The sequence below is a fragment of the Hyla sarda genome, chromosome 5, assembly GCF_029499605.1.
Source record: "Hyla sarda isolate aHylSar1 chromosome 5, aHylSar1.hap1, whole genome shotgun sequence".
NCBI lineage: Eukaryota > Metazoa > Chordata > Amphibia > Anura > Hylidae > Hyla > Hyla sarda.
The window spans coordinates 138,011,713-138,039,461 of NC_079193.1; the positions used below are offsets into that span (position 1 = coordinate 138,011,713).

The window sequence follows — 27,749 nt, forward strand, 5'->3', positions numbered from 1 at the left end:
CAGCTGGGATGAAAGGCTCCTGCAGGATCAAAATAGATCATTTGATGCCAGATCCGTAAGAGGTTACAGCAATCGCACACCTGGGTGAATATATTATGTATATTAAAAGTGATGACGTTTTCTATGAAACCTAAAGAAATAATGATATAAAAGTACAAAACAAAGACGCAATCTGTTGGTATGTGTGTTACATTAATGTGAATATGGACTTGTGATTGGAGAATATGGAGCCCCCGATGTAACACATGCGAAGAGCCCAGGGTGTGTTTAATTAACCAGTCCAGTCCATAAAGGTGATAGATACTTCCAAGGTAATCCACTGTATGCATATACTGTGCTGATAAAAAATAAGTAAAGGTACAGGAGTCTTTTTTTTTTCTTTTGCAGGATTCCTTAGCTTAGGAAAGCATTGTCAACTGTGCTTTTCTACATGGTGGAAAAGGAAAAAACTAAATTAGTATGTTAGTCTAGCATAGACACTCTTTTGGCCTGTCAGGTGAACGAGGGCAAATAATGAACAGCCTCAAAAACCTATTCAACTGCCAATCTTCTCAGAATACACATTTTATGTTTCTTACATGAAAAAAACATGTAAATTGAAATGCGCATGAAAATAAATATTATCAAATTACAATGAGATTAGGCAGTTAGCACACAATATCATTACTTACAGATAATCTCATTATGCCAAAATTTCCAAAATCATAAATAAGTATTTGATAGAAGAGTTCTTGACTACAGAATGAAAGAGGAGTTACATTAAAAGGGAGGAAACCAAACACTGCAACTTATTAGTTCAACATATACAATTGACCCAATTGGCTGGACTGTTTTTTTTTTATTTTTTTTTATAACTGCTTTTTGATCTAATGCTCTACCATAATTCTGCCAGTATAGGCAGTGAAGGTGTAAATGGCTGAACAGTGTGTATTTTAGTGATGTTTAAAGGAAATCTGTCACCAGTGTCACCTTCAACGACCTGTTGGTACTGACAGTGCAAGTGACGCTGATGACCGCAGTATCTTCTCCGTTAGCTTCAGCTCCAGGCCCTGCTTGGGGCACAGGCTGAGCTTAGTGACATCACCGCTGCAGTTCACTAGCAGCGGGACCCAGCAGAGAGGAGCAGCGGTGACATCACTAAGCTCCGCCCATGACGATGCCCGGAGCTGAAGGGAACGTAGAAGATTACCGGAAATCCCCTGCACGAAACGGGACAAGTACCGTTGTCATCAGTGTCACCTGCACTACCTGTTGGTACAGAAAGGTTCGTGAAGGTGACAATGGTGGCAGATTTCCTTTAAACATCACTAAAATAGACACTGTTCAGCCATTTACACCTTCACTGCCTATTTTAAGTAGGTATTTTTGTTAGATGCATAATTCATTTAAAACATGAAGTTGTGTAATGATAAAGTTGACACTTGCCAAAAGACTCTAGGGTTTACAGTAATGAAAAAAGTTTTTTCTGAACTATCACAGGCTATCCTTTCTGTGACCTGCACTATACAAGTGACCAACAGAAGAATTTCTAGACAGGATTAACAATTCATAAATGCAAATCATACCTTAACTTTGTGGTATTTAGAAGGTAGAGTTTTGTTTGATACTGAGCTAGTGCCCACTGTGGATTTACACATCCCACAAATGAGTGATTCCGCAACATGTCCTGGAGACCTTTAGGAAATTTAGAATGGTAGTAGACATCAATAAATTGGGGGAAAAAAAAGTGTAACTGAATATGTTAAAAACAATTAAAGTGTACCTATAACCCCTAACTCCCACATCTTAAGATCAGGTGCGGAGAGACACTGTTCAACACTGGGCGGTACAATTCCTAAGGCAACCACACAACGGCATACAACACCAGTGAGTACGGTGCACAAAACAGATTAGAGATTGACTGGTGCATGGAACTCACTTGGTGTAATGTTGCCTGCGTCGCTTCACATCCAATCAGAAAAACAGGTGGAAGTTCTGAGATACAGGCACTATGATACATAGTTAGGAAAATTAGACGTGTACCTCATACATAAATGACCTGACAGTTCAATTCTGAACAGTTCTTCCCTATGGATCTGGTCATTTCCTGCTTTTCTCTTAACAGTGGCCCTTGCCGTTTCCATGAACACACTTTTCCAATTCCCCTTCACAGTGCTCTTTGATCCTCACATACAGTAACGCTTCAGGTTCTGGATCTCTTAAAAATTATCATTTTTTTTTTAAACTACTTGTAGAACATGGTCTAGTGAAAAAAAACTTCATTTTATAGCAAAATATATTTTAACCTCTTGGGGACGAAGGGCGTACAGATACGCCCTCGCGTCCAGGTACTTAAGGACGGAGGGCGTACCTGTACCAGAAATCAATCAGCAGGCATCCCGTGCAAATGCCTGGGGGAGTCCTGAGACCCCCCCCATGTCGGCGATCGCCGCAAATCGACGATCAATTCACATCGGCGATTTGCGGTGATTCCGGGCTGATGGGGTCTCTGATGACCCGATAGCCTGGAAAATAGGGATGATCAGAGCTGTCAGAGACCGCTCCAATCATCCTGAAGGATAGGAGTGAGGTGGCAGGGTTGCCTCCTCCTATCCCCTGCGATTGGCCGATCAGGACTGATCTGCAAATTGCAGGGCAGGGGCGGTGGGTTAAAGTTCACTTCCCCTGCTCTGCCCGCCCCTGGATGTCTGTGCAGAGTGGGGGAAGATGGCGGCGAGGTGCGGGGGGCCGTTGATGAGGCAGGGACTGGTGGCAGTTACCTGGGATCACGTGGGGACCGGCGGCAGGCAAGTGGTGCGGCGGCTGTGTTAGATGCAGCAATGAAGATCATCGTAAAGTGATCTTCAATGCAGCTTCTAGGAGTTTCAAAACTACAACTCCCAGCATGCCCAGACAGCCAAATGCTGTCTGGGCATGCTGGCAGTTATAGTTTTGCAACATCTGGAGGGCCACAGTTTGGAGACCATTGTGCAGTGGTCTCCAAACTGTCCTTCCAGATGTTGCAAAACTACAACTCAGCATGCCCAGACAGTCTCAGCATGCTGGGAGTTAGTTTTGCAACATCTGGAAGGGCACAGTTTGGAGACCACTATACAGTCGTGCCCAAACTGTAGCGCTCCAGTTGTCAATTCAAAGCATGCCGACACGGTCCAGGCATGCTGGGAGTTGTAGTTCGCCAACTTCTGGCCCTTCAGATGTTGCCGAACTACAGCTCCCAGCATGCCTGGGCAATCTGGGCATGCTTGGAGTTGAAGTTTTGCAACATCTGGAGGGCTACAGTTTGGAGACCACTACGCAGTGGTCTCCAACCTGTTCTCCAGTTGTTGCATAACTACAGCTCCCAACATGCCCTTCGGAGGTCTGGGCATGCTGGGAGTGCTACTATTGCAACAACTGGAGGCACACTGGTTGGGAAACATTGTCTGTTTCCTAACTCAGTGTTTCCCAACCCGTGTGTTTCCTGCTGTTGCAAAACTATAACTCCCAGCATGCACCGACAGACCATACATGCTGGGAGTTGTAGTTTTGCAACAGCTGGAGGCACACAGGTTGGGAAACACAGTTAGGAAACAGACATTGGTGCGGAAACACTGTGGTAGTCTGTTACCTTACTCAGTGTTTCCCAATCCGAACCAGTGTGCCTCTAGCTGTTGCTTAACTACAACTCCCAGCATGCACGGTCTGTCAGTGCATGCTGGGAGTTGTAGTTTTGTACCCCCACCCCCAAATTGAATGTACGGGGTACATTCACAGGGACAGGGGTTTTCAGCAAGTTTCCCACTTCAAGTTTGAGATGTGGCAAATTTTCCGCTGCAGCGGGAAACACACTGTAAACCCCCGCCCGTGTGAATGTACCCCAAAAACACTACACTACCCCTAAATAAAGAGTAAACCACTACATACACACACCCTTACACTGTCGCAGCCCCCCCAATAAAAATAAAAAAGTCTTGTACGTCAGTTTTTCCAAAATGGAGCCTCCAGCTGTTGCAAAATAATGTTGGGAGTTTTGCAACAGCTGGAGGCACCCTGTTTGTGAACAACGGGCGTACGGCATTTTTTGTATCTAGGGCAAGTGTAACTCTTGGATCCGGGTACACCCCTATGAAAATCCCTAATTTAGGCCTCAAATAGGCATGGCGCTCTCTCACTTCAAAGCCCTGTCTTATTTCAAGGCAACAGTTTAGGGTCACATATGGGGTATTTCCGTACTTGGGAGAAAGTGCGCTACAAATTTTTGGTGGCTTTTTCTCATTTTACCTCTTATGAAAAGGTAAAGTTGGGGTCTACACCAGCATTTTAGTGTAACCTTTTGGTAAAAAAAAAAAAAAAAAAAAAGACCGCCAAAATTTGTAACACAATTTCTCCAGAGTACGGAAATACCCCATATGTGGACGCAGTATACTCTGTAGACACACAACAAGGCTCAGGAGTGAGAGCGCACTATGTACATTTGAGGCCTAAACTGGTGATTTGCAAATGGGGTTGCTGCTGGTTACAGCAGTTCTGACAATTGCAAAAATATAAATACCCACATGTGCCCCCATTTTGGAAACCATATCCCTCATGGAACGTAACAAGGGGTATAGTGAGCATTTACACCCCACAGGTGTCTGACAGATTTTTGGAACTGTGAAAATAAAAGTAATTTTTCATTTGCACAGCCCACTGTTACAAAGATCTGTCAAACGCCAGTGGGTGTAAATGCTCACTGTACCCCTTGTTATGTTCCTTGAGGGGTGTAGTTTCTAAAATAGTGTGTAATGTGGGGAGTTTTTCGCTGTTCTGGCACCATGGGGGGTTTCCTAATGCGATATGCCCCGCAAAAACCATTTCAGCAAAATTCGCTTTCCAAAAGCCCAATGTCGCTCCTTCCCTTCTGAGCCCGCTAGTGCACCCGCAGATCACTTTACATCCACATATATGAGGTATTTCCTTACTCGAGAGAAATGGGGTTTCAAATTTTGGGGGACATTTTCACCTATTACCCTTTGTGAAAATGAAAAATTTGAGGTAACACCAGCATTTTAGTAAAAAAAAAATTTATAAATGTTTCTTCATTTTCCCATCCAAATTTATTGAAAATTCGTCAAACACCTGTGGGGTGCTAAGGCTCACTGTACAACTTGTAACATTCCCTAAAATGTATTTTCTCCAAACTAAATAACCCCAAGCCTAATAGCCTGTCTTGGTACAGTAATCCATCCAGCCGACCGGGGCGCATACCGGGCGCAGCTATCGATATCCCATACAGCCTTTAGGAGTGAGGCAAACTTATGCTCATTGTGAGCTAGCTAATACTCCTGACACCAGTCCTTATCTATTGGACTATTCCTACAAATAAATGTTCCTTGATAAACCCAGTCATTAAGGGGAGAAACGAGTCAGAACTAATGTATCAAACTGTAATGTTGATTACTTTATTTTTTCACTTTTGTTCTGCACATGAGGTGATATTGGATTTATTATACCTGAACAAATGGTGAGCTTTATCCTGTGTTGCCAAGCATTATATAGAGTCATCTGCACATTAGGGCGCTGTGTTTTTAATTATATCACGCTATCTATGTATTGGCAACTGAGGAACTGAAGTGTGAGATTCTCTGCGTCCGTGTAACCTGGGGGACAGTGATATATCACGCTTTCACCTTATACATGATTACTGCAGATATTGGTTGTTATTAACTTTATCTGATACTTGCTAAAGCAGGTATTATTGATTGGTGGTCCAATACCTCGATATTTGATTTATTTGGGTGATCACGAGTGCATATCACAATTTGTTTAAATTTTAATGCATATCAATAAATATTAGTTTAAAATATCATTTATTTACAAGGGTCTTAACAGGGCTGTAATAAAATATTCTAAGTGACTCCTTGGTCTATTGATACAAAGTGCTGTACTCCCCTACAGTAATCCATCCATACTATTAATTATCTAGGGTGCCCTCCTTTGCACCCCCTCCATTTCAGAGTGATTAGAGTTACAGAGGGATGAAGTTGTAGCAAAAAATAAAATTCTCTGCAAGATTGGAGGATATGCTACATAAGAAAAAACTTAACCCCTTACCGACCCATGACATACATGTATGTCATGGGTCGGCTCCCATTCTATAACGTGGGGCCATAGCGGGTCGGGCCCGGCACCTAGCAACGACCGGGACTCGTGGCTAATAGCGCGCGGCAGTGATCGCAGTGTCGCGCGCCATTAACCCTTTAGACACGGCGTTCAAAGTTGAATGCCGCGTCTAAAGTGAAAGTAAACTAATGCCAGTTAGCTCAGGGAGCTGCTCGGGATCGCCGCGGCAAAATCGCGGCATCCCGAACAGCTTACATGACAGCTGGAGGATCCCTACCTGCCTCCATGCTATCCGATCGCCGAATGACTGCTCAGTGCCTGAGATCCAGGCATGAGCAGTCAAGCGGCAGAATCATTGATCACTGGTTTCCTATGAGAAACCAGTGATCAATGTAAAAGATCAGTGTGTGCAGTGTTATAGGTCCCTATGGAAGCTATAACACTGCAAAAAAAATAAAAAGTGAAAAAAAAAGTGAATAAAGATCATTTAACCCCTTCCCTAATAAAAGTTTGAATCACCCCCCTTTTCCTATTTTAAAAAAAAAAACTGTAAATTAAAAATAAAAACATGTGGTATCATGTGCGGAAATGTCAGAATTATAAAAATATATAATTAAACTGTACGGTCAATGGCGTACGCGCAAAAAAAATCCAAAGTCCAAAAAAGCGTATTTTTGGTCACTTTTTATATCATGAAAAAATGAATAAAAAGCGATCAAAAAGTCCGATCATTACAAAAATGGTACCGCTAAAAACTTCAGATCATGACGCAAAAAATTAGCCCTCATACCGTCCCATACGCAGAAAAATAAAGTTATAGGGTCAGAAGATGACAATTTTAAACGTATACATTTTCCTGCATGTAGTTATGATTTTTTCCAGAAGTACAATAAAAACAAACCTATATAAGTAGGGTATCATTTTAACCGTATGGACCTACAGAATAAAGAAAAAAAGTTTCATTTTTACCAAAAAACGTACTGCGTAGAAACGGAAGACCCCAAAATTTACAAAATTGTGTTTTTTCTTCAATTTTGTCGCACAATGAATTTATTTTCCGTTTCTCTGTAGATTTTTGGGTAAAATGACTGATGTCATTACAAAGTAGAATTGGTGGCGCAAAAAAAAAGCCATCATATGGATTTTTAGGTGCAAAATTAAAAGAGTTATGGTTTTTTAAAGGTAAGGAGGAAAAAACTAAAGTGCAAAAATGGAAAAACCCTGGGTTATGAAGGGGTTAATCAGGACTGTCCTCTCAGGGTTCGACTGGTAAAACCACTTCTCAGAAAAGTTATCACCCATTATAGAGGAGGGACATAACAAAATGGAGGAGAACAAAGGAAAGAGACTGTATCATATAATAAAGGAAGCACCTGCAGAACAATTACTATGCCCATCGAAAGGTAAAATGTGAGAATGTACGGGTGCTCTGAAGATCTATAGTCCAATCTAATCAATTTAATAGTGATAGGCATGTGGTATATGGGATAGGTAATTCCCTTTCACGCCCCAGCCTTATTTTCATTTCAGTGTCATTCTTTATTAAAATTGTTTATTTGTTCTAACTTCTTGGGCACAAAACTTTATCAGTAATGGTTAGTGATCCTGCTCTTCCTTCTGCGGACAGGGGTTCTAATCCAGCTATAGATTTGGGTTTACTACGATCTATGTATATTTAATTATTAATATATATTTCCTTGCACATTGTAAATTTACATCTATGTGGGATTATATATTTATGTTTCAGATTATTATTGGGCTAAGCATATGCCTTGTTGATACTATAGTGTTATTGCAGTACATTGAGTGTGAGATGTTGTGATCATATGTACCATTTAGAGCTGTGCTATGTTTGATTTCTATGGCTGCACTTGTGTGCTTATTGCCAGTGAGCATGTGCTACTCCCTGATTATGCCAGTATCACATCTCTATGCAAGTAGTCATATAATGAGTTGTGTAATCATGAGCATGACATGACTTCCAGGAGCTACGGGGTCACAGAATGAACATGCACATGTGCCTAACTATTTAAGGGGTACTCCTGTGGAATTTTTTTTTTTTAATCAACTGGTGCCAGAAAGTTAAACAGATTTGTAAATTAAACAAAAAGGGTTGTGCAGCTCACAATTAACTAGCCGAGGTAAGGAGGTTGTGCACCTACACCAGGTGCTGGAAATTTAAAACAATATTTTCAAACAGTAACCAACCCCTCAAGACTAGTACCAGTTGCCTGATACATGGATGAATAATAATACAAATAAATAGCTGGATCGTGCTTCAAATATAGGATACAATTTTATTAAAAATATATATAAAATGTCAATTGATATGACAGCCTCGTTGCCGAAGAGAAGAAATAGACATATACTTGTAATATATAAACACCGATATTTTTACAAAAATATAATATAAAATATAAAAAAAATAAAATAAATCACTTTCGATAGTCCGGTAACTGAAAATCCAGAGATGTATTAAAGTCCCGTAACTGATATACTGAAAGGAATGGGTGGGTTAATATTTACCAGCTTGAATAAAGTCCCACTGTAACGTCACCTGAGGACAACTGGTGAGGTCCGCAAATCTTGGGTGGTGAAAAGACGCTGGCATGCGTCACTGCGGTGGTCTGCCTGCCACAGACCAGTGTGAATAATAGCCGCTCCAGTGATCTATCGCTGCAGTTGAAATCTTAGCGGTGCAGACCTCGTGGTATCTGGATGTGCCTGGATGTGTAGACTTAGATGGTATTGCTGGTTTGACCCACAATCGATCCTTCAGAGGTGAGTGAGATATCGGTGCTAAAATCACACACCTAGACGCGTTTCAGGGCTCTTACAAGCAGAACACGGCCCTTTCCTCAGTATGTATGTATCATACATACCTACTGAGGAAAGGGCCGTGTTCTGCTTGTAAGTGCCCTGAAACGCGTCTAGGTGTATGATTTTAGCACCGATATCTCACTCACCTCTGAAGGATCGATTGCCAGCGTCTTTTCACTACCCGAGATTTGCGGACCTCACCAGTTGTCCTCAGGTGACGTTACAGTGGGACTTTATTCAAGCTGGTAAATATTAACCCACCCATTCCTTTCAGTATATCAAGATTCTATATCAGTTACGGGACTTTAATACATCTCTGGATTTTCAGTTACCGGACTATCGAGAGTGATTTATTTTATTATTATTTTTTATATTTTATATTATATTTTTGTAAAAATATCGGTGTTTATATATTACAAGTATATGTCTATTTCTTCTCCTCGGCACAAGGGCCCTGTGCAACGAGGCCAAGTCATATCAATTGACATTTTATATATATTTTTAATAAAATTGTATCCTGTATTTGAAGCACGATCCAGCTATTTATTTGTATTATTATTCATCCATGTATCGGGCAACTGGTACTAGTCTTGAGGGGTTGGTTACTGTTTGAAAAGATTTGTAAATTACTTCTATTAAAAAATCTTAATCCTTCCAGTACTTTTTAGGGGCTATATACTACAGAGGAAATGCTTATCTTTTTTAGATTTCTCTGATGTCATGACCACAGTGCTCTCTGCTGACCTCTGCTGTCCATTTTAGGAACTGTTCAGAGCAGCATGTATTTGCTGTCCATTTTAGGAAATGTCCAGAGCAGGAGAAAATCCCCATAGCAAACACATGCTGCTCTGGACAGTTCCTAAAATGGACAGCAGAGGTCAGCAGAGAGCACTGTGGTCATGACATCAGAGAAATCTAAAAAGGTAAGCATTTCCTCTGTAGTATATAGCCCCTAGAAGTAATTTACAAATCTGCTTAACTTTCTTGCACCAGTTGATTTAAAAATATAAGTTTTCCAAGGGAGTACCCCTTTAACCCCTTAAGGACCCAGGACGTATGGGTACGTCCTGGGTCCCAGCCCTGCAATATAACGTGGGGTCACACGGTGACCCCGCATCATATCGCGGCGGGCCCGGCGTTATAGTGAAGCCGGGACCCGCCTCTAAAAGCACGCGGCACTGATCGCGGCTAAAAACGAAAGTGAAAGTTGCTGGTTAGCTCAGGGAGCCGTTTGGGCATCCCGAACAGCTGTAGCACAGGAGGAAGGTCTCTTACCTTCCTTCCTGCAGTCCGATCGCCGATCCTATGGAGATGGATCAATCAGTGTAAAAGATCAGTTAATACAATGTTATAGCCCCCTATAGGAGCTATAATATTGCATAAGAAAAGTGTAAAAAAAATCATTAATCCTTTCAATTATCCCTTCCCCTAATAAAAGTTTGAATCACCCGGCATTTCCAAGAATAAAAAAAAAAAGTGTAAATAAAAATAAAAAAACTTACGTGGTATCTCCACGTGCGGAAATGTCCGTATTATAAAAATATACCACTTTTTAAACCGCACGTTCAATGGCATACGCGCAAAAAAATTCCAAAGTTCAAAATAGCGCATTTTTGATCACTTTTTATACCACAAAAAAGTGAATAAAAAGTCTGATCAGAACAAAAATGGTACCACTAAAAACTTCAGATCACAGCGCAAAAAATGAGCTCTCATAGCGCCCTGAACACAGAAAAATTAAAAAAGTTATAGGGGTCAGAATATGACCATTTTAAACGTATACATTTTCCTGCATGTATTCATGATTTTTTTCTGAAGTACGACTAAATCAAACCTATACAAGTAGGGTATCATTTTAACCATATGGACCTACAGAATAAAGATAAGGTATCATTTTTGCTGAAAAATGTACTGTGAAAACGGAAGCCCCCAAAAGTTAAAAAATTTTGTTTTTTCATCAATTTTGTCGCACATTGATTTTTTTTCCATTTCACCGTAGATTTTTGGGTAAAATGACTAATGTCATTACAAAGTAGAATTAGTGACGCAAAAAATAAGCCATCATATAGAATTTTAGGTGAAAATTTTAAAGATAAATAGGAAATGTAAAATATGTGTAGCTCACTTAGGATAAAAGAAATAATGTGCTTGAGGTTAAAGGTGTTGCCTTCACCCAAAAGGCCTAATGTAATATGTAGAAATTATAAATAAAAAATATTTATGTGAACCAGTCCTCAAAAGCACAGGGGAGAGAAAAAGGAAAAGACTAGTGGAGATGGGATCCAAGAAATGGTCTTTATTATATAAAAAGGATATATATGGCCAATCGCCTAGCAGGGCCCTTGCTAAAGGCGAATGGAATATACTGGGTAAAAAATAGATATAATAAAAAATACAGAATATAGTAGGATTAAAATGAGATAAATATGATGGGTAAGTAGCACCAAAGAAAATTCATTAATTAAATATCTGCTGCATATATCAGGAGAAAACGTTCTCAGTCCATATAATTCATAGGGATATTTCAATGAAAAATCCACAAGAAATGTCCAGAATGAAAAGTCACAATTAGTTTGGGTGTGTCCGGAGTAACGATATATGGTAGTTAGTGTAGCCACAATAGCTACAATAGGAAATTCATGGACAGGTAATGCAGACAATGTGGCAAACACTGTCAGCGATGAAGATGCCAAGTTTCGGTGCACAGCACCACTCACCCTCCTTTGGAGTCCTCAGGTCCGGGCTGGCACGGCTGAGTCCGGCACTCTGGATATCAATGCCCGCCTGGGTGGTATGCTGGGTGAATGGCTGAATCTCCGGGGGTCCGAGTGTCCTGGGCTGGCACGGGAGGCGTCCGGCCTTGGGGAGGATGATGTCCAGGAGTAACTCTGCCGCACGGGGCTGTGAGAGGATGCAGGTAACAGGTGGTGCGGATTGCACGTATGAATAAGGTGCTAACAGCGCGCGTGCAGCAGTGGTCCCGGAATCGTGGGCATCCAGCTGTTGCAATTGGAATATGGCAGATACAGTCTATTTGAAGTGATATACACTTATGGATAAGGTGCAGATAATGGTCTAGACGCGTTTCAAGGCCGCGGGCCTTTTCTTCAGTAGCTATAGCCCATTATCTGCACCTTATCCATAAGTGTATATCACTTCAAATAGACTGTATCTGCCATATTCCAATTGCAACAGCTGGATGCCCACGATTCCGGGACCACTGCTGCACGCGCGCTGTTAGCACCTTATTCATACGTGCAATCCGCACCACCTGTTACCTGCATCCTCTCACAGCCCCGGTCGGCAGAGTTACTCCTGGACATCATCCTCCCCAAGGCCGGACGCCTCCCGTGCCAGCCCAGGACACTCGGACCCCCGGAGATTCAGCCATTCACCCAGCATACCACCCAGGCGGGCATTGATATCCAGAGTGCCGGACTCAGCCGTGCCAGCCCGGACCTGAGGACTCCAAAGGAGGGTGAGTGGTGCTGTGCACCGAAACTTGGCATCTTCATCGCTGACAGTGTTTGCCACATTGTCTGCATTACCTGTCCATGAATTTCCTATTGTAGCTATTGTGGCTACACTCACTACCATATATCGTTACTCCGGACACACCCAAACTAATTGTGACTTTTCATTCTGGACATTTCTTATCCCTATGAATTATATGGACTGAGAACGTTTTCTCCTGATATATGCAGCAGATATTTAATTAATGAATTTTCTTTGGTGCTACTTACCCATCATATTTATCTCATTTTAATCCTACTATATTCTGTATTTTTTATTATATCTATTTTTTACCCAGTATATTCCATTCGCCTTTAGCAAGGGCCCTGCTAGGCGATTGGCCATATATATCCTTTTTATATAATAAAGACCATTTCTTGGATCCCATCTCCACTAGTCTTTTCCTTTTTCTCTCCCCTGTGCTTTTGAGGACTGGTTCACGAAAATTTTAAAGAGTTATGATTTTTTAAATTTAAAGAGGAAAAATTGAAAATGAAAAAACGGAAAAAGCCGGGGTCCTTAAGGGGTTAAGACCTCCTTCTAGCCACTTTGCTGTGGTGCATTGTTAAATTACCTAAAGTTATTATCCAGGAACGGGAAAAAAATAAAAAAAAAAGATAATTTACTCCAAAAACAATATAACCCCCTATCCTTAGGTTATGTGTGGTATTACAACTTACAAAGCTACATAGTTTGTAAGGTAGAAAAAAGACAAGAGTCCATCAAGTCCAACCTAGAACCCTAGGGGAAGGGAAAATAACCTTGAGGCTAATGCCAATTGCCCCATGACAGGAAAAATTCCTTCCCGACTCCAATAAGGCTATCAGAATAAATCCCTGGATCAACATACTATCCACGTAAAGTCTAGTATTCACAACCTAATATTATAATTTTCAACAAAAAAAAACATCCAGGTACCCCTTGAAGTTGATGTTGTGATGTCTGGTTTGACTCAATAAACATGTGGCAGAGAGTTCCATAGTCTCACTGCTTTTACAGTAAAGAATCTGTCTGTGATGATTATGAAACCTTTTCTCTAGATGTAGAGGATGCCTCCTTGTCATGGTTAACAGCCTAGGTATGTAAAGATCACTAGAAAGGTCTCTGTACTGTTCTTTCATATATTTGTACATTGTGATTAAATCACCACTAAGATGTCTTTTCTCCAAACTACATACCCAAAGCTTGATAACTTGTTTTTGTACTGTAATCCTCCTATACCATTTATAATCTGTCACCCTCCTCTGTTTCCTTTCACTTCACACACAAGCTGAGAACAGGTGTGATGCTGTTGGTGGATGAAACCAGCTTTGTTTTTTTAATTCTCAATAACAGGCTCAAGCTGCAACAAGATATCCAGACAAGATACGCAGCAGCAGAGGGAACAGTCAGTCGCCACACTCACTGTAAACACTAGGGGGCGGCGACACATTAGGCAGTTGTCCTTACGCCAGCAGGGAGAGTGCACAGAGAGCAAGAAATCCACACACCTGTGACCTACAGTGTGCAGAAGAAAAAGGTGTGCTGGGCCTGGACATTTCCCCTAAGCAAAGACCTAGGCAAGAACAAAAGCCAGAACCTAAATTGCCTAGTGCAACTGAAACAAATGACTCAGTCTGCGGGTGTAAGGATGACAGGCTGAGCAGGAATGGTCGGGAGTAGAGTAAATTCTGGCATCAGAAGGAAACCAGGAGGAGGGCTGAAGGAGTGCCACTTACCTTGTCTGTATTGCAGCGACCAGGGTACCATAATTGGTAGAACAGGAAGGCCGAGAGGGTAAAGACTTCACTCCGCACAACCTATTAAAAAGCCAGGGGTCCAGGCAAAGGCACCCTACTGGGAAGGGGGGGAGCAGCTTAGTCAGGGGATTAGTGACATTAGAAAGAGTATAGGACCCCCATGAGGGAAAAGCTCCAAACTAACAAAAAACTAACAAAAAAAACCCCTGCCATTAGGAAATTGGGATATAGGGGAAGGAAGTCCAGCAGGGTCACCCCCTGAGCATTTTTCTCATTAGCTAGCTCTCACTTTTCAATTTACATAGCCTCATAAGAGCACTTTTTAGTGGAACCATTTGTACTTTAACACCATTCTTTATTATACCTTACCTTAACTTGCAATGTGAAACAAACAAAATACACATAGAACTATTTGTGGTGAATTGAAATTTTTTTTTTAATTATTGTTCACTTTGCAGCAAAATTTACATAATTGCCCCTGATTTACTATTGTAACCCCAACTGCTTTACTCTGGTTGTGCACCAAATTGTGTCTGTGCAGAAGGCGTGTGGACAGTGGTTTCACAACCACCGAAAATCCTGTGAATAAATGGCTGGAAATTTCCACCTAGAAAAAGCTGGTCAAAAAACTATCCCGACTTGTACACTCTTCGTAAATGAGGGCCATTATCTGTATACTGCAAGCCAGTATGAGTAACAACAATAACCAGTTTATATAGTTTATTGGTATGGTTTACTACTTTTAAAAACTGTTTTGAATCACTATATACTGACCCTCAATTTATTTATTTTTTACTTTTTTTTGTCTACGGGGGTATGTGAGGGTCTTTTTCGTGCTCAACTATTATTGGTACATTTTTAATGTAGATGGGATTTTTTTATACTGATATTTTTTTGATATTTATTTAATTTTGCATATTAACATACAAACATTGCCAACCAGGTAAACAAAAACCAACAGCCTCCCTGGGTCCCATACATCCACTGCAGAATATAAAAATCGGAAAGCAGGGCATCCATCAGTGGTAGACGGTAGTACTCTGAGACCCAGCCGGAGAGAGCCCAACACAAACGAACACCCATACACTCACACATGCACACTTCCCGGCAGCCCCCCCCCCTCATTCCTCCCCTCCAAAAAAACCTAGCACACTATAGGAGACCTACTGGGACAAACTTGCCGACATCAATGAGAAGCCAGGGGTCCACACCTTATCAAATTTCTTAGGACACTTGCGGCTAATAAACAACGCCTGGTACAACGGGACATATCGGTTCACCAGGCCCAGCCATCTAGACCGGGGAAGTATCCTTCCAAGACATCACCACCACCTTCTGAGCACAGAATAAAAGAAAACGTATCAATAAGAGTCTATGAGAGGTAAAGACAACGTCATTGATGACACCCAGCAAGCACACTGAAGGCGTAAGTAAAAAAGGGAATTCCAGATGAGTTGCCAAGAAGTCCATCACCTCTCTCCAAAAAGAGGCAATGACAGGGCACTCCCAAACCGCATACATGAAGGTACCAACTTCCTAAGAACAACAAAAACAGAGGTCAGACTGGGAAACACCTATACGCTTCAACTTAGCAGGAGTATAATACAGCCTCAGAACACATCTAGATTGAATCAACATATCTCTACTACTAACAAAAGGTGGAGTAATATGAATTTTCAACCTCCTTCCACTGACACTCTGACAAACCCGGGACATCAGCCTGAGAGAAAGGGCAAGGCCCCAGCGAATGAAGGAGCGTATAAGACTGACTGACTGGCTTAGAGAGGTCCGTGGTACCCAGGAGAAGCTCCACTTCAGAGAATGCAGGAGTAAAAGGTAAAGGAGCCAAACTGTGCTTGAACCGCATTTCCAGGGATGGCATAACGTTCCTTCATGTCTGAAAAGGACAGGAAAACCTGATCCTCTGCTAACAGGTGAATCACAAATCTGAATCCATGGGAACCCCAAAACCCATCCTCCTGTAACCCATGTAGGTGAGGTAAATGTACATTCCCCCACAAGGGTACTCTAGGAGATACCAGGGGTTGTGGAAATCTACTAGACACCACGGACCACACCTTAGCTATGGTTAAGAGGGAAAGAAAAAAGGATGATTGAGAGTGATACCGGTAAAGGAGAGTTAGTAAGAGATTCATACGAACCCATAAGCGCTCCAGCCAAAGCAGTTGCAGAGTTAGACAGATCCAGGTCAATCCTCAACACTGCATAGACCAATTGAGAGGCAAGAAAATGATATACATCGGGGGCAGCTAAGCCGCCATGCTTCTTAGGAGTCTGGAGAAGGGCCCGACCAAGTCTAGGAGGTTTAACCTGCCAATAGAAGGATCCCAGAGCACTGCACAGCCTGCTAAATTATTTCCTTGGGGGGAACCATCGGGGCCAAATTAAAAAGATAAAAATTTAGGAAGGTAAATCATTATGAAAATATTAATCCTGCCTGCTAGTGACAGAGGGAGTGAGGACCAGGCAGTTAACCGCTCCTTAGTGGAACATAAGAGCGAATCCAAATTTAAGGGAAGATAATCCACCAAGGAAGCAATGACCTCCACCCCCAGGTACCTAAACAGAGAGACTAGCTGCACCCCAGCTTGAAGAGCGGGGAACCCCAGATGAAAGCGCCATCAATGATTATTTTGCCCAGTTAACCCACAAGCCAGAGATCGACCCAAACCGGTCCAAGAGGTCAATTAGTGAGAACTAAAAGAAGAAAAAAAAAGGAGCGCAGAGCTTCCCATAGGGTAGTACCGTAGAATAAGGGTGATGCAGACTAAATGACAGTGAATTAGTTTGCTCACCTGTTGTTGTGTTTAGTAAGACACAAAAACTTTAAAAGCATAACAGGATGATGATTATCCATGGTGCTGCCTCCCGGTCATCGGTAACCCATGTTGCTCCGGACCGAAGTATGCAGTGGAGGTCAAAGGGTAAAATTACCGGGTATCAGGCACGATCCACATCAGGAAACATTGTTCCAAACAAATATTGATAGAAGAAGGGTTTCTTTATTAGCCAGTGAGCACTTAGACCAATCCACTTTCCAGGAAACTCTTCATCTAGGAATGCTCGGACCTGACACCCACCATCTTGTTGGAAAACTCCGGGAACGTGCCAGCTTCAGTGCATAAAGAGGGAAACACATCATCATGTAGCAATTTCGAATATCCAGTGGCCTACATGATGATGTGTTTCCCTCTTTATGCACTGAAGCTGGCACGTTCCCTGAGTTTTTCCAGCAAGATGGTGCACCACCACATTATGGGTGTCAGGTCCGAGCATTCCTAGATGAACAGTTTCCTGGAAAGTGGATTGGTCGTCTTGGGCCAGTTGAATGGCCCCCAAGGTCTCCCGATCTGACCCCCTTAGACTTTTATCTTTGGGGTCATCTGAAGGCAATTGTCTATGCTATAAAGATACGAGATGTGCAGCACCTGAAACTACGGATACTGGAAGCCTGTGCTAGCATTTCTCCTGCGGTGTTGCTATCCGTGTGTGAAGAGTGGAAGAAGAGGGTTGCATTGACAATCCAACACAATGGGCAGCACATCGAACACATTTTATAAGTGGTCAGAAACTTGTAAATAACTCAAGAATAAAGTAACATTAAAACCAAGCACATCATTGTTTTTCTTGTGAAATTCCCAATAAGTTTGATGTGTCACATGACCCTCTTCCTATTGAAAAAACAAAAGTTGGATTCAAAATGGCCGACTTCAAAATGGCCACCAGGGTCACCACCCATCTTGAAAAGTCCCCCCCCCCCCCTCACATATACTAATGTGCCACAAACAGGAAGTTCATTTCACCAACCATTCCCATTTTATTAAGGTGTATCCATATAAAAGGCCGACCCTGTACTATACATAATACACCAAAAGCAAAAAAACACTATCACAGTACTCAAAAAATATATATAATCTTTATTCATGAAATCACACAATATATTAGGAAAAAAAAACTGACAAAACCGTACAGGATGCAAAATGGACACAACCGGATGCATCTTTTGGTATACGGTTTTCAATGGAGAGTCAATGCATACGGTTTTCAATACGGTTCCATACTGTTTTCACATAGAAAACGTATACAAGAACTGTATTGCAAAAATGTGGTGTGAACGCACCCTTAGGGTGTGTTCACACGGCCGTTTGCCCCCGTTCCGTTTAAAAAAAACGGATTTAAAAAATGGATAGAAACGGCTTATCAAACGGGTATCCGTTTTGAACCGTTTGTAACAGATTTTAATCCATTTTTTTTTTTATGAAAAAAAATCTGCCACCTACAGACTCCAGCAGACAGGACTAGTACTACTAGTACTACTCCCATCATGGAACAGACTTGTTTCCATGGTGGGAGTAGTAGTTCCTGGCTGCAGGAGTCTGGGGAGGCTACATTAGTGCTTGTACTACTACCCCCATCATGGATCAGACTCTGTTCCATGATGGGGGTTGTAGTACAGGGGCTGAGGGATTGATCGCACCGTATCTCAGAAGTGAGACCGCTCAGAAGTTATTAAGCAGGGGAGCGGGCGGCATTGGTCCGCAACCCTTCGATCACCGATTTATTTAACTTTCATTTTTAAATTCCCCGCGGGGAGCTCTGAATGGCCTGTACTGAGGAGCCAATCAGGGCTCCCTGCAGGGATTTTAAAATGGACAATGTATATTAAAAGCACTGTGGGGGCAAGATATATAGCGCTATATATCTAGCCCCCCCCAGCGCATTTATAAAGATATAACCCCTGCCAGCGCAAATATATATACCCCCGAAGTATGTATATATGACCCCCCACCAGAGCATTTATAATGTAACCCCCGCCTGCGCCTTTATAATTATATACCCCCCCGCCAGCGTATTTATAACGTAACCCCCGCCTGCACCTTTTAATTATATACCCCCCCGCAAGCGCAATTATCAATATATACCCCCGCCAGCGCATTTATGTGACCCCCCGCTGGCGCATATGTCATTATTGCAGCGCTATCTGTGAATAGTATTTTACTCGCAGAGCATCGCACCAGCCGCCGCGATGCTGCTGATAGAATACTATTCATACATCGCGCTGCAGGGGCACATTATATAGAAGTGCTGTGGGGGCCAGATATATAGTATTATCTGGCCCCCACAGCACTTCTATATAATATGCCCCTGCAGCGCGATGTATGAATAGCATTCTATCAGCAGAAACGCGCCGGCGGCAGCTGGTGCGATGCTCTGCGAGTGCTATTCACAGATAGTGCTCCAGTAATGACATATGCGCCAGCGGGTGGTCAAATAAATGCGCTGGCGGGGGGTATATATTAATAATTGCGCTGGCGGAGGGGGGGGGGGGGGATATAATTATAAAGGCGCAGGCGGGGGTTACATTAGAAATGCGCTGGCGGGGGGTATATTATAAAGGCGCAGGCGGGGGGGGGAATATATATATAATTGCGCTGGCGGGGGGAATATAATTATAAAGGCGCAGGTGGGGGTTACATTATAAAGGCGCTGGCGGGGGTTACATTATAAATGCGCTGGCGGGGGGGGGGGGGTTCACACATTATATATATATATATATATATATATATATATATATATATATATATATATATATATATATATATATATAGCGGGGTATATATTTTTGCGCTGGCGGGGGTTATATCTTTATAAAAGCGCTGGGGTGCTAGATATATAGTGCTATATATCTTGACCCCCACAGCGCTTTTAATATACATTGTCCATTTTAAAAATCCCCGCAGGGAGCCCTGATTGGCTCCTCAGTATTGGTCATTCAGAGCTCCCTGCAGGGAATTTAAAAGTGAAAGGAATATACATCTGTGATCGCAGGGTTGCGGACCATGCCGCCCGCACCCCTGCTTAATAACTTCTGTTATTAAGCAGATCTTAATAATCGGTTCGGGTCTCAGAAGTGAGACCCGATGCGATCAATCCCTCAGCCCCTGTACTACAACCCCCATCATGGAACAGAGTCTGATCCATGATGGGGATAGTAGTACAAACACTGATGTAGTCCCCCCAGCCACCGTCAGACTCCCGCAGCAGGGGAATTACTACTCCCATCATGGAACAGACTTTTTCCCATGATGAGAGTAGTACTCCCACAACACTGTAGGAGTCTGCTGATGTCACCTCTTCAGAGCATGCTCAGATGTAATTACGGATATTTTAAACCCGGGTGCAAATATATGACATTAAAAGGTTCATCCGTTTGCCATAGACTTCAATGTTAAAATTATGATGTCAGTGTTTTCTTCCGTTTTTTTTTCACGGAAGAAAAAATACTGCATGTGCCGTTTTTTTCTTCCATGAAAAAAACGGAAATTAGTGCAAACTGGTGCACATGGATGTAAACGGATTGTAAAAAAATCCCATTGACCTGAATGGGATTTTTTTAAAACAGTTTTTTAATCCGTTTACAATCTGCAAAAACGGAACTGAAACGGGGATAAAAAAAAAACGGGGAGAAAGGCTTTATTGATAAGCTGAAACGTCGCCTTCACAGATGAGTGAATAAACCACTATTTGATGTGACTTTGGAGTGCCGCTTCTGCTTTTTTTTTTGTGGATATTTAATTGGGGGTCGGTCTGCCCCTGAAGCTGAGCACCCAGATAGATCTGGAATCCTGCATCACGGTGCTTCTTCCTTCTTTATCTCTCTCAATCAATATCTCTCTCTCTCTCTCTCAATCAATATCTCTCTCTCTCTCTCTCAATCAATATCTCTCTCTCTCTCTCTCAATCAATATCTCTCTCTCTCTCTCTCAATCAATATCTCTCTCTCTCTCAATCAATATCTCTCTCTCTCTCTCTCAATCAATATCTCTCTCTCTCTCTCTCAATCAATATCTCTCTCTCTCTCTCTCAATCAATATCTCTCTCTCTCTCTCAATCAATATCTCTCTCTCTCTCTCAATCAATATCTCTCTCTCTCTCTCAATCAATATCTCTCTCTCTCTCTCAATCAATATCTCTCTCTCTCTCTCAATCAATATCTCTCTCTCTCTCTCAATCAATATCTCTCTCTCTCTCTCAATCAATATCTCTCTCTCTCTCTCAATCAATATCTCTCTCTCTCTCTCAATCAATATCTCTCTCTCTCTCTCTCAATCAATATCTCTCTCTCTCTCTCTCAATCAATATCTCTCTCTCTCTCTCTCAATCAATATCTCTCTCTCTCTCTCAATATCTATATATATATAGCCAGCTATCTAGCCAGCTATCTAGCCAGCTATCTAGCCAGCTATCTAGCCAGCTATCTAGCCAGCTATCTAGCCAGCTATCTAGCCAGCTATCTAGCCAGCTATCTAGCCAACGTAGAAAGCAGCAGCACTCAATTCCGTGGAAAAAATGTGTGGCTTTATTCAACCAAACATACAGGAGGCGACGTTTCAGCTGTCTCACACAGCCTTTGTCAAGGCTTGACAAAGGCTGTGTGAGACAGCTGAAACGTCGCCTCCTGTATGTTTGGTTGAATAAAGCCACACATTTTTTCCACGGAATTGAGTGCTGCTGCTTTCTACGTTGGATTTACTGGACCTGTGACCGGGTTTACCTGCAGCACCAGCATACACTTAACAGTGCTGCCCACCTTTCTATAATCACAGCTATCTAGCCAGCTATCTCTCTCTCAATGGGGGAGATTTATCAAAACCTGTCCAGAGGAAAAGTTACCCAGTTATCCATAGCAACCAATCAGCTTGCTTCTTTCATTTTGCAGAGGCCTTGTTAAAAATGAAAGCAGCAACCTGATTGGTTGCTATGGGCAACTGGGCAACTTTTCCTTTGCACAGGTTTTGATAAATCTCCCCCAATGTGTGTGCGTGCGGGTATGTATGTTCCACAAAAATGTCCAAACGGCTAAACATATTAACATGAACCTTGGCACACATGTTACTTATATATCAACAACAAACATAGGATAGGTGATTTAACCCTTACTCACCCCCATTTGCCAGGTGCGGGGTTTATGTTTAAAGTCCCATACAACTCTATGGGAAATATATGTTACTGCATAACTTCCAAACGGCTGGAGATATTTCGATAATACTTGGTCACATGTTACTTATATGTCCACTTAAAATATAGGATAGTTAATTCAACCCTTAACCCCCCCCCCATTTGAGGGTCGGGGTTTTTGTTTAAAGTCCCATGAAAATCAATGGGAAATGTATGTTCTCATAACTTCTGTACGGCTGGAGATATTTCAATACTTGGTGCACATATTACGGGTCGGGAGGTGGAGATGCGAGGTGGAGATACGAGGTGGAGATACGAGGTGGAGATACGAGGTGGAGATACGAGGTGGAGATACGAGGTGGAGATACGAGGTAAGGGTATGTGGATGGGATATGGGGTTGGGATATGACAATATATGGGGATGGGATATGAAGTCCAAAGCTTCCTCCTCTGTTGATTTTCCTCCTCAACAAGGACGAGGAAGGAAAAACCGGGCAACGCTGGGTACTCAGCTAGTAAGTATATAAACCAGGATGTGACTGGAGATTAGCCATGTCCCCTGAGGAAGCTTATGGTAGCAAAACATATGTTGGGTCTGTTATATGTCTGGTAAGGCTCACTTTATGAATGCTGGCAATACTATATTGCCTATTTCTTATTGCTGTTACAAGTATGCTACTATAATATGCTGTTCTAGATTGTGGGTTACTATCTTTACATGTTGCTAGAGTGCGTGTTTACTATACTATATAGACATACCTAAAGTGCAATATATTTGCACATTATACCACGGCCATATTATGCTGCTGTAATGATAATTTATAATCTGTATATGCTGCTATAGTAGTTTTCTCTTCTGTATACATATTTAGTATAATATTCCCGCCTGGCATATATTATATTATGTCAAGAATATTTGAGTAGCTTCATCAAGCAATATAACTTCTAGAAGTAGTTACTGGTGCCATATATTTATATAGTTGTCTTAATATATTGTGTAATTTCATAAATAAAGATTATATATATTTTTTGGAGTACTGTGTGATAGTGTTTTTTACTTTTGGTATATTATGCATATTGTGACACAGCTTTATTCTGACAGATCTTTTTGATACTGTGTTTTTTTTTTGGTGTAGGATATGATATATTTTAAAGTACTGTTAGACTGATGATCTACAGGCAGGCTGTACTAGCAGATAAGCTGCAATATACAGCCAGCACCCACCGTATAGAAGTTGAAAATTAAACACTGTTAAAAAGGGATGTCCGGGCAGCATTTCTTTTTTGAATATGCCCAGGGAGGTGTGGAACAAACAACCCCCAAACCAAAAGCGGCCAAAGCAGTGAAGTTACACAATTTGTGCAACTCCCATTGACTTTATTGGGAATTATGCAAACTGAGTAGCCCCGCAGGCTATGCTGTTTATATCACTTCTGTTTACATAACTGCCTTCTTGATATTGAAGGGGAAAGCCTTTCCAGCAACAAGGAAGTGTAGTTAGGAACACCCAACTGCAAAGGAGGTAAGTGGGGCATATATTTTCAGCTTTCATCAAAGAATGAAAGAAAACTGATATTGTCAAGAGCTGCTATCAGTAGCACAAATTAGTAATAAGACCTAATGAAACACATGAAAGCAAATGATGATGAAAATATTAGTTTATGCAGGAAACATTTAAAAAGGTGTATGACACACACACACACACACACACACACACACACACACGCTGGACCCTCTGTGGATTTTTAGTTGCTGAATTTACAAGGCAACAAAAAAAACACAAATTGCTTTGTAAAATCCACAGTTGCAAATCCGCAGTTGTGGCTTTCACCAGGCAATAATACATAAGAACTGCCTTGTAAAATCCACATTTGTGGGTCTGCAATTGTGGATTTTACAACTTCAAATACTGTGGATACTGTGTGTGCGAGAATACACCTTTCAACCATTTAATGCATTTTACAAGATTTGGTACAAAAATAATTCACTTTAATTGTGGGATAACCCCTAGTTACTTACATGTGTGTTTTATTACAACAATGAAACTTGTGTAATCTGTTTTTACAACCATTAATATGGTTCAGACAATTTATTTATCACTGTTAATTTTACACCTACTTTTGTGAGCATTTTCTTCAATGGCCTTCTGCAAAGTCAACACACTGGTTAAATTGATAACCTTCCTTCTTGGGGTTGAGGCTGCAGTCATTGTCCTGTCTATCTCGGCATCATTTATTTCCACATCAGATTCTACACGTGGTCTTTTCTTCCTAAATGAAAATCATAACTTGGATGGTTTGAATAAGAAACAAAACTAGTACCACAAACTAAAATTTAAGCTCTTCTAACTTAAAAGGAGACAATTATTTATATTTTTTAGCAGCAGAGGAGCAGGAGTGTTGCCCTTCGTTTAACCCCTTAAGGATTCAGCCGCTTAATTTTTTCCTTCTCTCCTTTTAAAAGCCATAACTTTTTATTTTCCATCTACAAAGCCATATGGGACATGTTTTTGCAGGACCAATTGTACTTTGTAAGGATTCCTTTTATTTAGCAAAAAGTCGATTTTTTTTTATACTTACTGTAAAATCTTTCTCTGAAGATCCATTACTTGACACAGGAACCGTGGATATATCTTGCTGCCACTAGGAGGCTGCCACTATGCATTAACAAAAAAGGCCCCTCCTGGCAGGACAAACTAACTCTGAGCTAGTCAGTTTAATCACAAAGTAGAGCATGCACGATATGGGGAAAATGTGCAATTGCGATTATGGGCCTAAATATTGCGATTTCAATATGCAATGCGATATAAATAAGTTATTTCAAGTCCAATCTCCTCCATTTTACAGTGTCCGTGAAGAAAAATCGGCACTCACCGGTGTGGCTGCAGGGTCTTCTTTATTGAGACATACTCACATCAGGGGTACAGAAGAGAGGGGTGGTGGGGGGACAAGTGGTGGCGACCGAGTTCTAGTTTCGCACACTTTGTGTGCTTCGTCCTGCCATGGCCCATATTGCCTATGACTGCCTTATATACAAGTGAACCTGGTGCTTCACCTATCACGTACCTGAACATCTCTCACATGATCAAGTGACGTGTTAGGAGGGGAGGTGTGTTAAAAGCAAAAGGTAATTAGAAGCATGCTGAAAGCTCCGTTCTATCGTTTAACCCTATGTTGCCTGTGGCATTAGTTTTAATGATCCATAGTGTCTCCACTTGTAGTAATTTTGACTCCATTCGTTCATATTTATTACATTACACTTTTTCTAAGCCTACGACGCGCAGTACATCTGGGTTATTGTTGTGGGCTTCCCTTACGTGGGCCTGCATACGGGACGCTCCTGGCTTTCCAGCACATATGGTATAAAAATGTTCCCTAATACGCATCTGGAGCTGGCATTTCGTCTGACCCACGTAATAGAAGCCGCAAGGACATATTGCATAAACTAAATTTTTCGTGCGGCAGGTAATTAATTCTTTAATAGTAGGAAAGACTGCTCCTAGCCTTACGTGTTTAGTTTCCCAGCAGTATTTGCATTGGTTGCAATTTTTACATTGGTATGTGCCTTTAGGTGTGATGTCACTAAGCCATGATTCTTTTTTAGCTGATTTAGTGCTACTCTTGGCTTTATTTTTTAGCTTATCACCTATGGTGAAATTTTTTCTGTATGTTATACGTGGTTTGTTTTCTGCTCTTTTTTCAAGTCCTCATCGGCTTCCAATAGGAACCAGTTTCTATGTATAGCCCGCTCAATCACTGGATTTATAGGAGTATTCTGGAATACAAAAGGTAAATCTTTCCTTTGAGTTTTCTGAATTATTAAATGGTTGTTTTTTTTATCTTTCAGTAAATCTTCCCTGTTGGCTTTATCTGCTTTTTTTTCTTCCGTAATTTATTTTCAGTAGTTATATGATTCCCTTCAATCCGGAGATTCAAATCCAGAAACTCCAAAGTCTCATCTCCATAGTTATTGGTGAAATGCATATTTTCGCTATTGTTATTTAGATATGTTGTAAATACGTTAAATAGGGCTTCTGTACCTGTCCATATTAGGATAATATCGTCTACATAGCGATAATACATTTTTATAAAAAGGAAGATATGGATTTGTGGTGCTGTATATCAACCGATTTTCAAAACTACTCAAGAATAAATTTGCATAGGCACAGGAGATCGGTGTCCCCATAGGGGTCTCGGTCTCCTGTTGGTACCATTGTTCACCATACATGAAAGTGTTATGGAGTACAAAATTAAGGCCCTCTGTAACAAATTCGATCATGTTATCAGAAACATTAGCTTGTGTGAGGGACTCTTTCACTGCCTGTACACCTGCCTTGTGGGGAATACGGGTGTACAGGTTAGTGACGTCAATCGAGCACAGACTACTCCCTCCTTCTACATAGACATCCTTTAGAGTTTGAAGGAGGTGCTTGGTGTCCTTTATGTGTGACAATATAGATGTTTGTAATGGGGTAAGTATCCAGTCTAGGTATTGAGATAGGAATTCTGTCGCTGAGCCGATCCCGGCTACGGATCTATGGGTCTACCTGGGGGTCGGCTCAGCGACTTGTGGCAAGTGATACCATCGTGCTGGTTTTGCAATGTCAGGTAATAATTTTTCAGCGTTTTTCTCTGATATAACCTTTTTTGTGACATATTTATGTAACAATGATTTGAGATTGTCAATCTTAGGGGTTGGGTCGGCCGACAGAGGGGTATATGTTGCAGTGTCCGCCAGCTGTCTGCTAGCTTCCTCTACATAGTCTGTAGTATATTGCACTACAACAACCCCCCCTTTGTCGGCACGGATTACTGTAATATCTTCCCTTTTTTCTAATATTTTGAGTGGCTGAAGTTCTTCACTGGAGAGATTCATAGTGGGGCTCGGATATATCATAGCTTTTATGTCTCTCGTGACTGCTTTGACGAAGGAGTCTATACTGCTGCCTTGTGTAACTGGCAGATTAAATTTTTATTTTTTTCCCTTTGTTGAAAAAACTATTCTCCTTACTAAGGCTATCAGGCTTGTATAATCTGAGCACCACCCGAGGCAACACAGCTGCACAGACTCCTACCTGCCATCCCGCATCCAGTACACTCACGCAGTGCCGCACTACCTTCTATCTGAACTCCTCCATTTTACAACTACCCACTCATTTTATGCCCACCACCCATTTCACATCTCCCCCCAGTGCGCCCCCCCCCCCCCCGTCACATTCTTCCCTCATGGTCACGTCTTCTCCCACCACATTTTCCCCCTATCACATTGCCCCCCTGCCACATTCTGGCCCATGTCAAATTCTCCCCCCTCCCCCCCCCTGCCACATTCTCCCCCCATGTCAGTGTCTTTCCCCTTGTCAAATTTTGTACTGCAGCAAAACACTGGGTTTCCCGGGTGGTTTTCAAATCTCCCACTGGATCTGGGAAACCTAGTGTGTTTGCTGCTGAAAAAAGACCTTTCCCCATCAGCCAATCACTGGCTTGACACGTAACACCGCTGCAGTCAGTGATTGCCTGAAAAGGGGAAAGGTCCCACTTGTTGAATGGTGAAGAGAGGAGACACCTGACCGCACTGAGGGAAATGACATCTGCAGGGACCGGGAGTAGGTGAGGTTT

At 41.8% G+C, this 27,749-nt stretch overlaps 1 protein-coding gene across 2 annotated transcripts in view; it reads right to left on the reverse strand.

Annotated features, from left to right (window-relative positions):
- The window catches only part of MLH1 (mutL homolog 1), a 192,247-nt gene that overhangs the window by 72,900 nt on the left and 91,598 nt on the right, over nt 1–27,749 (reverse strand). For both annotated transcript variants that reach the window (XM_056520381.1, XM_056520380.1), the window contains exons 13-15: nt 24,253–24,404; nt 1,566–1,674; nt 672–735 (exon numbers count right to left, since the gene is read on the reverse strand). In XM_056520381.1, the coding sequence (XP_056376356.1) occupies nt 672–735; nt 1,566–1,674; nt 24,253–24,404 (325 nt within the window). The remainder of the gene's footprint in view (nt 1–671; nt 736–1,565; nt 1,675–24,252; nt 24,405–27,749) is intronic.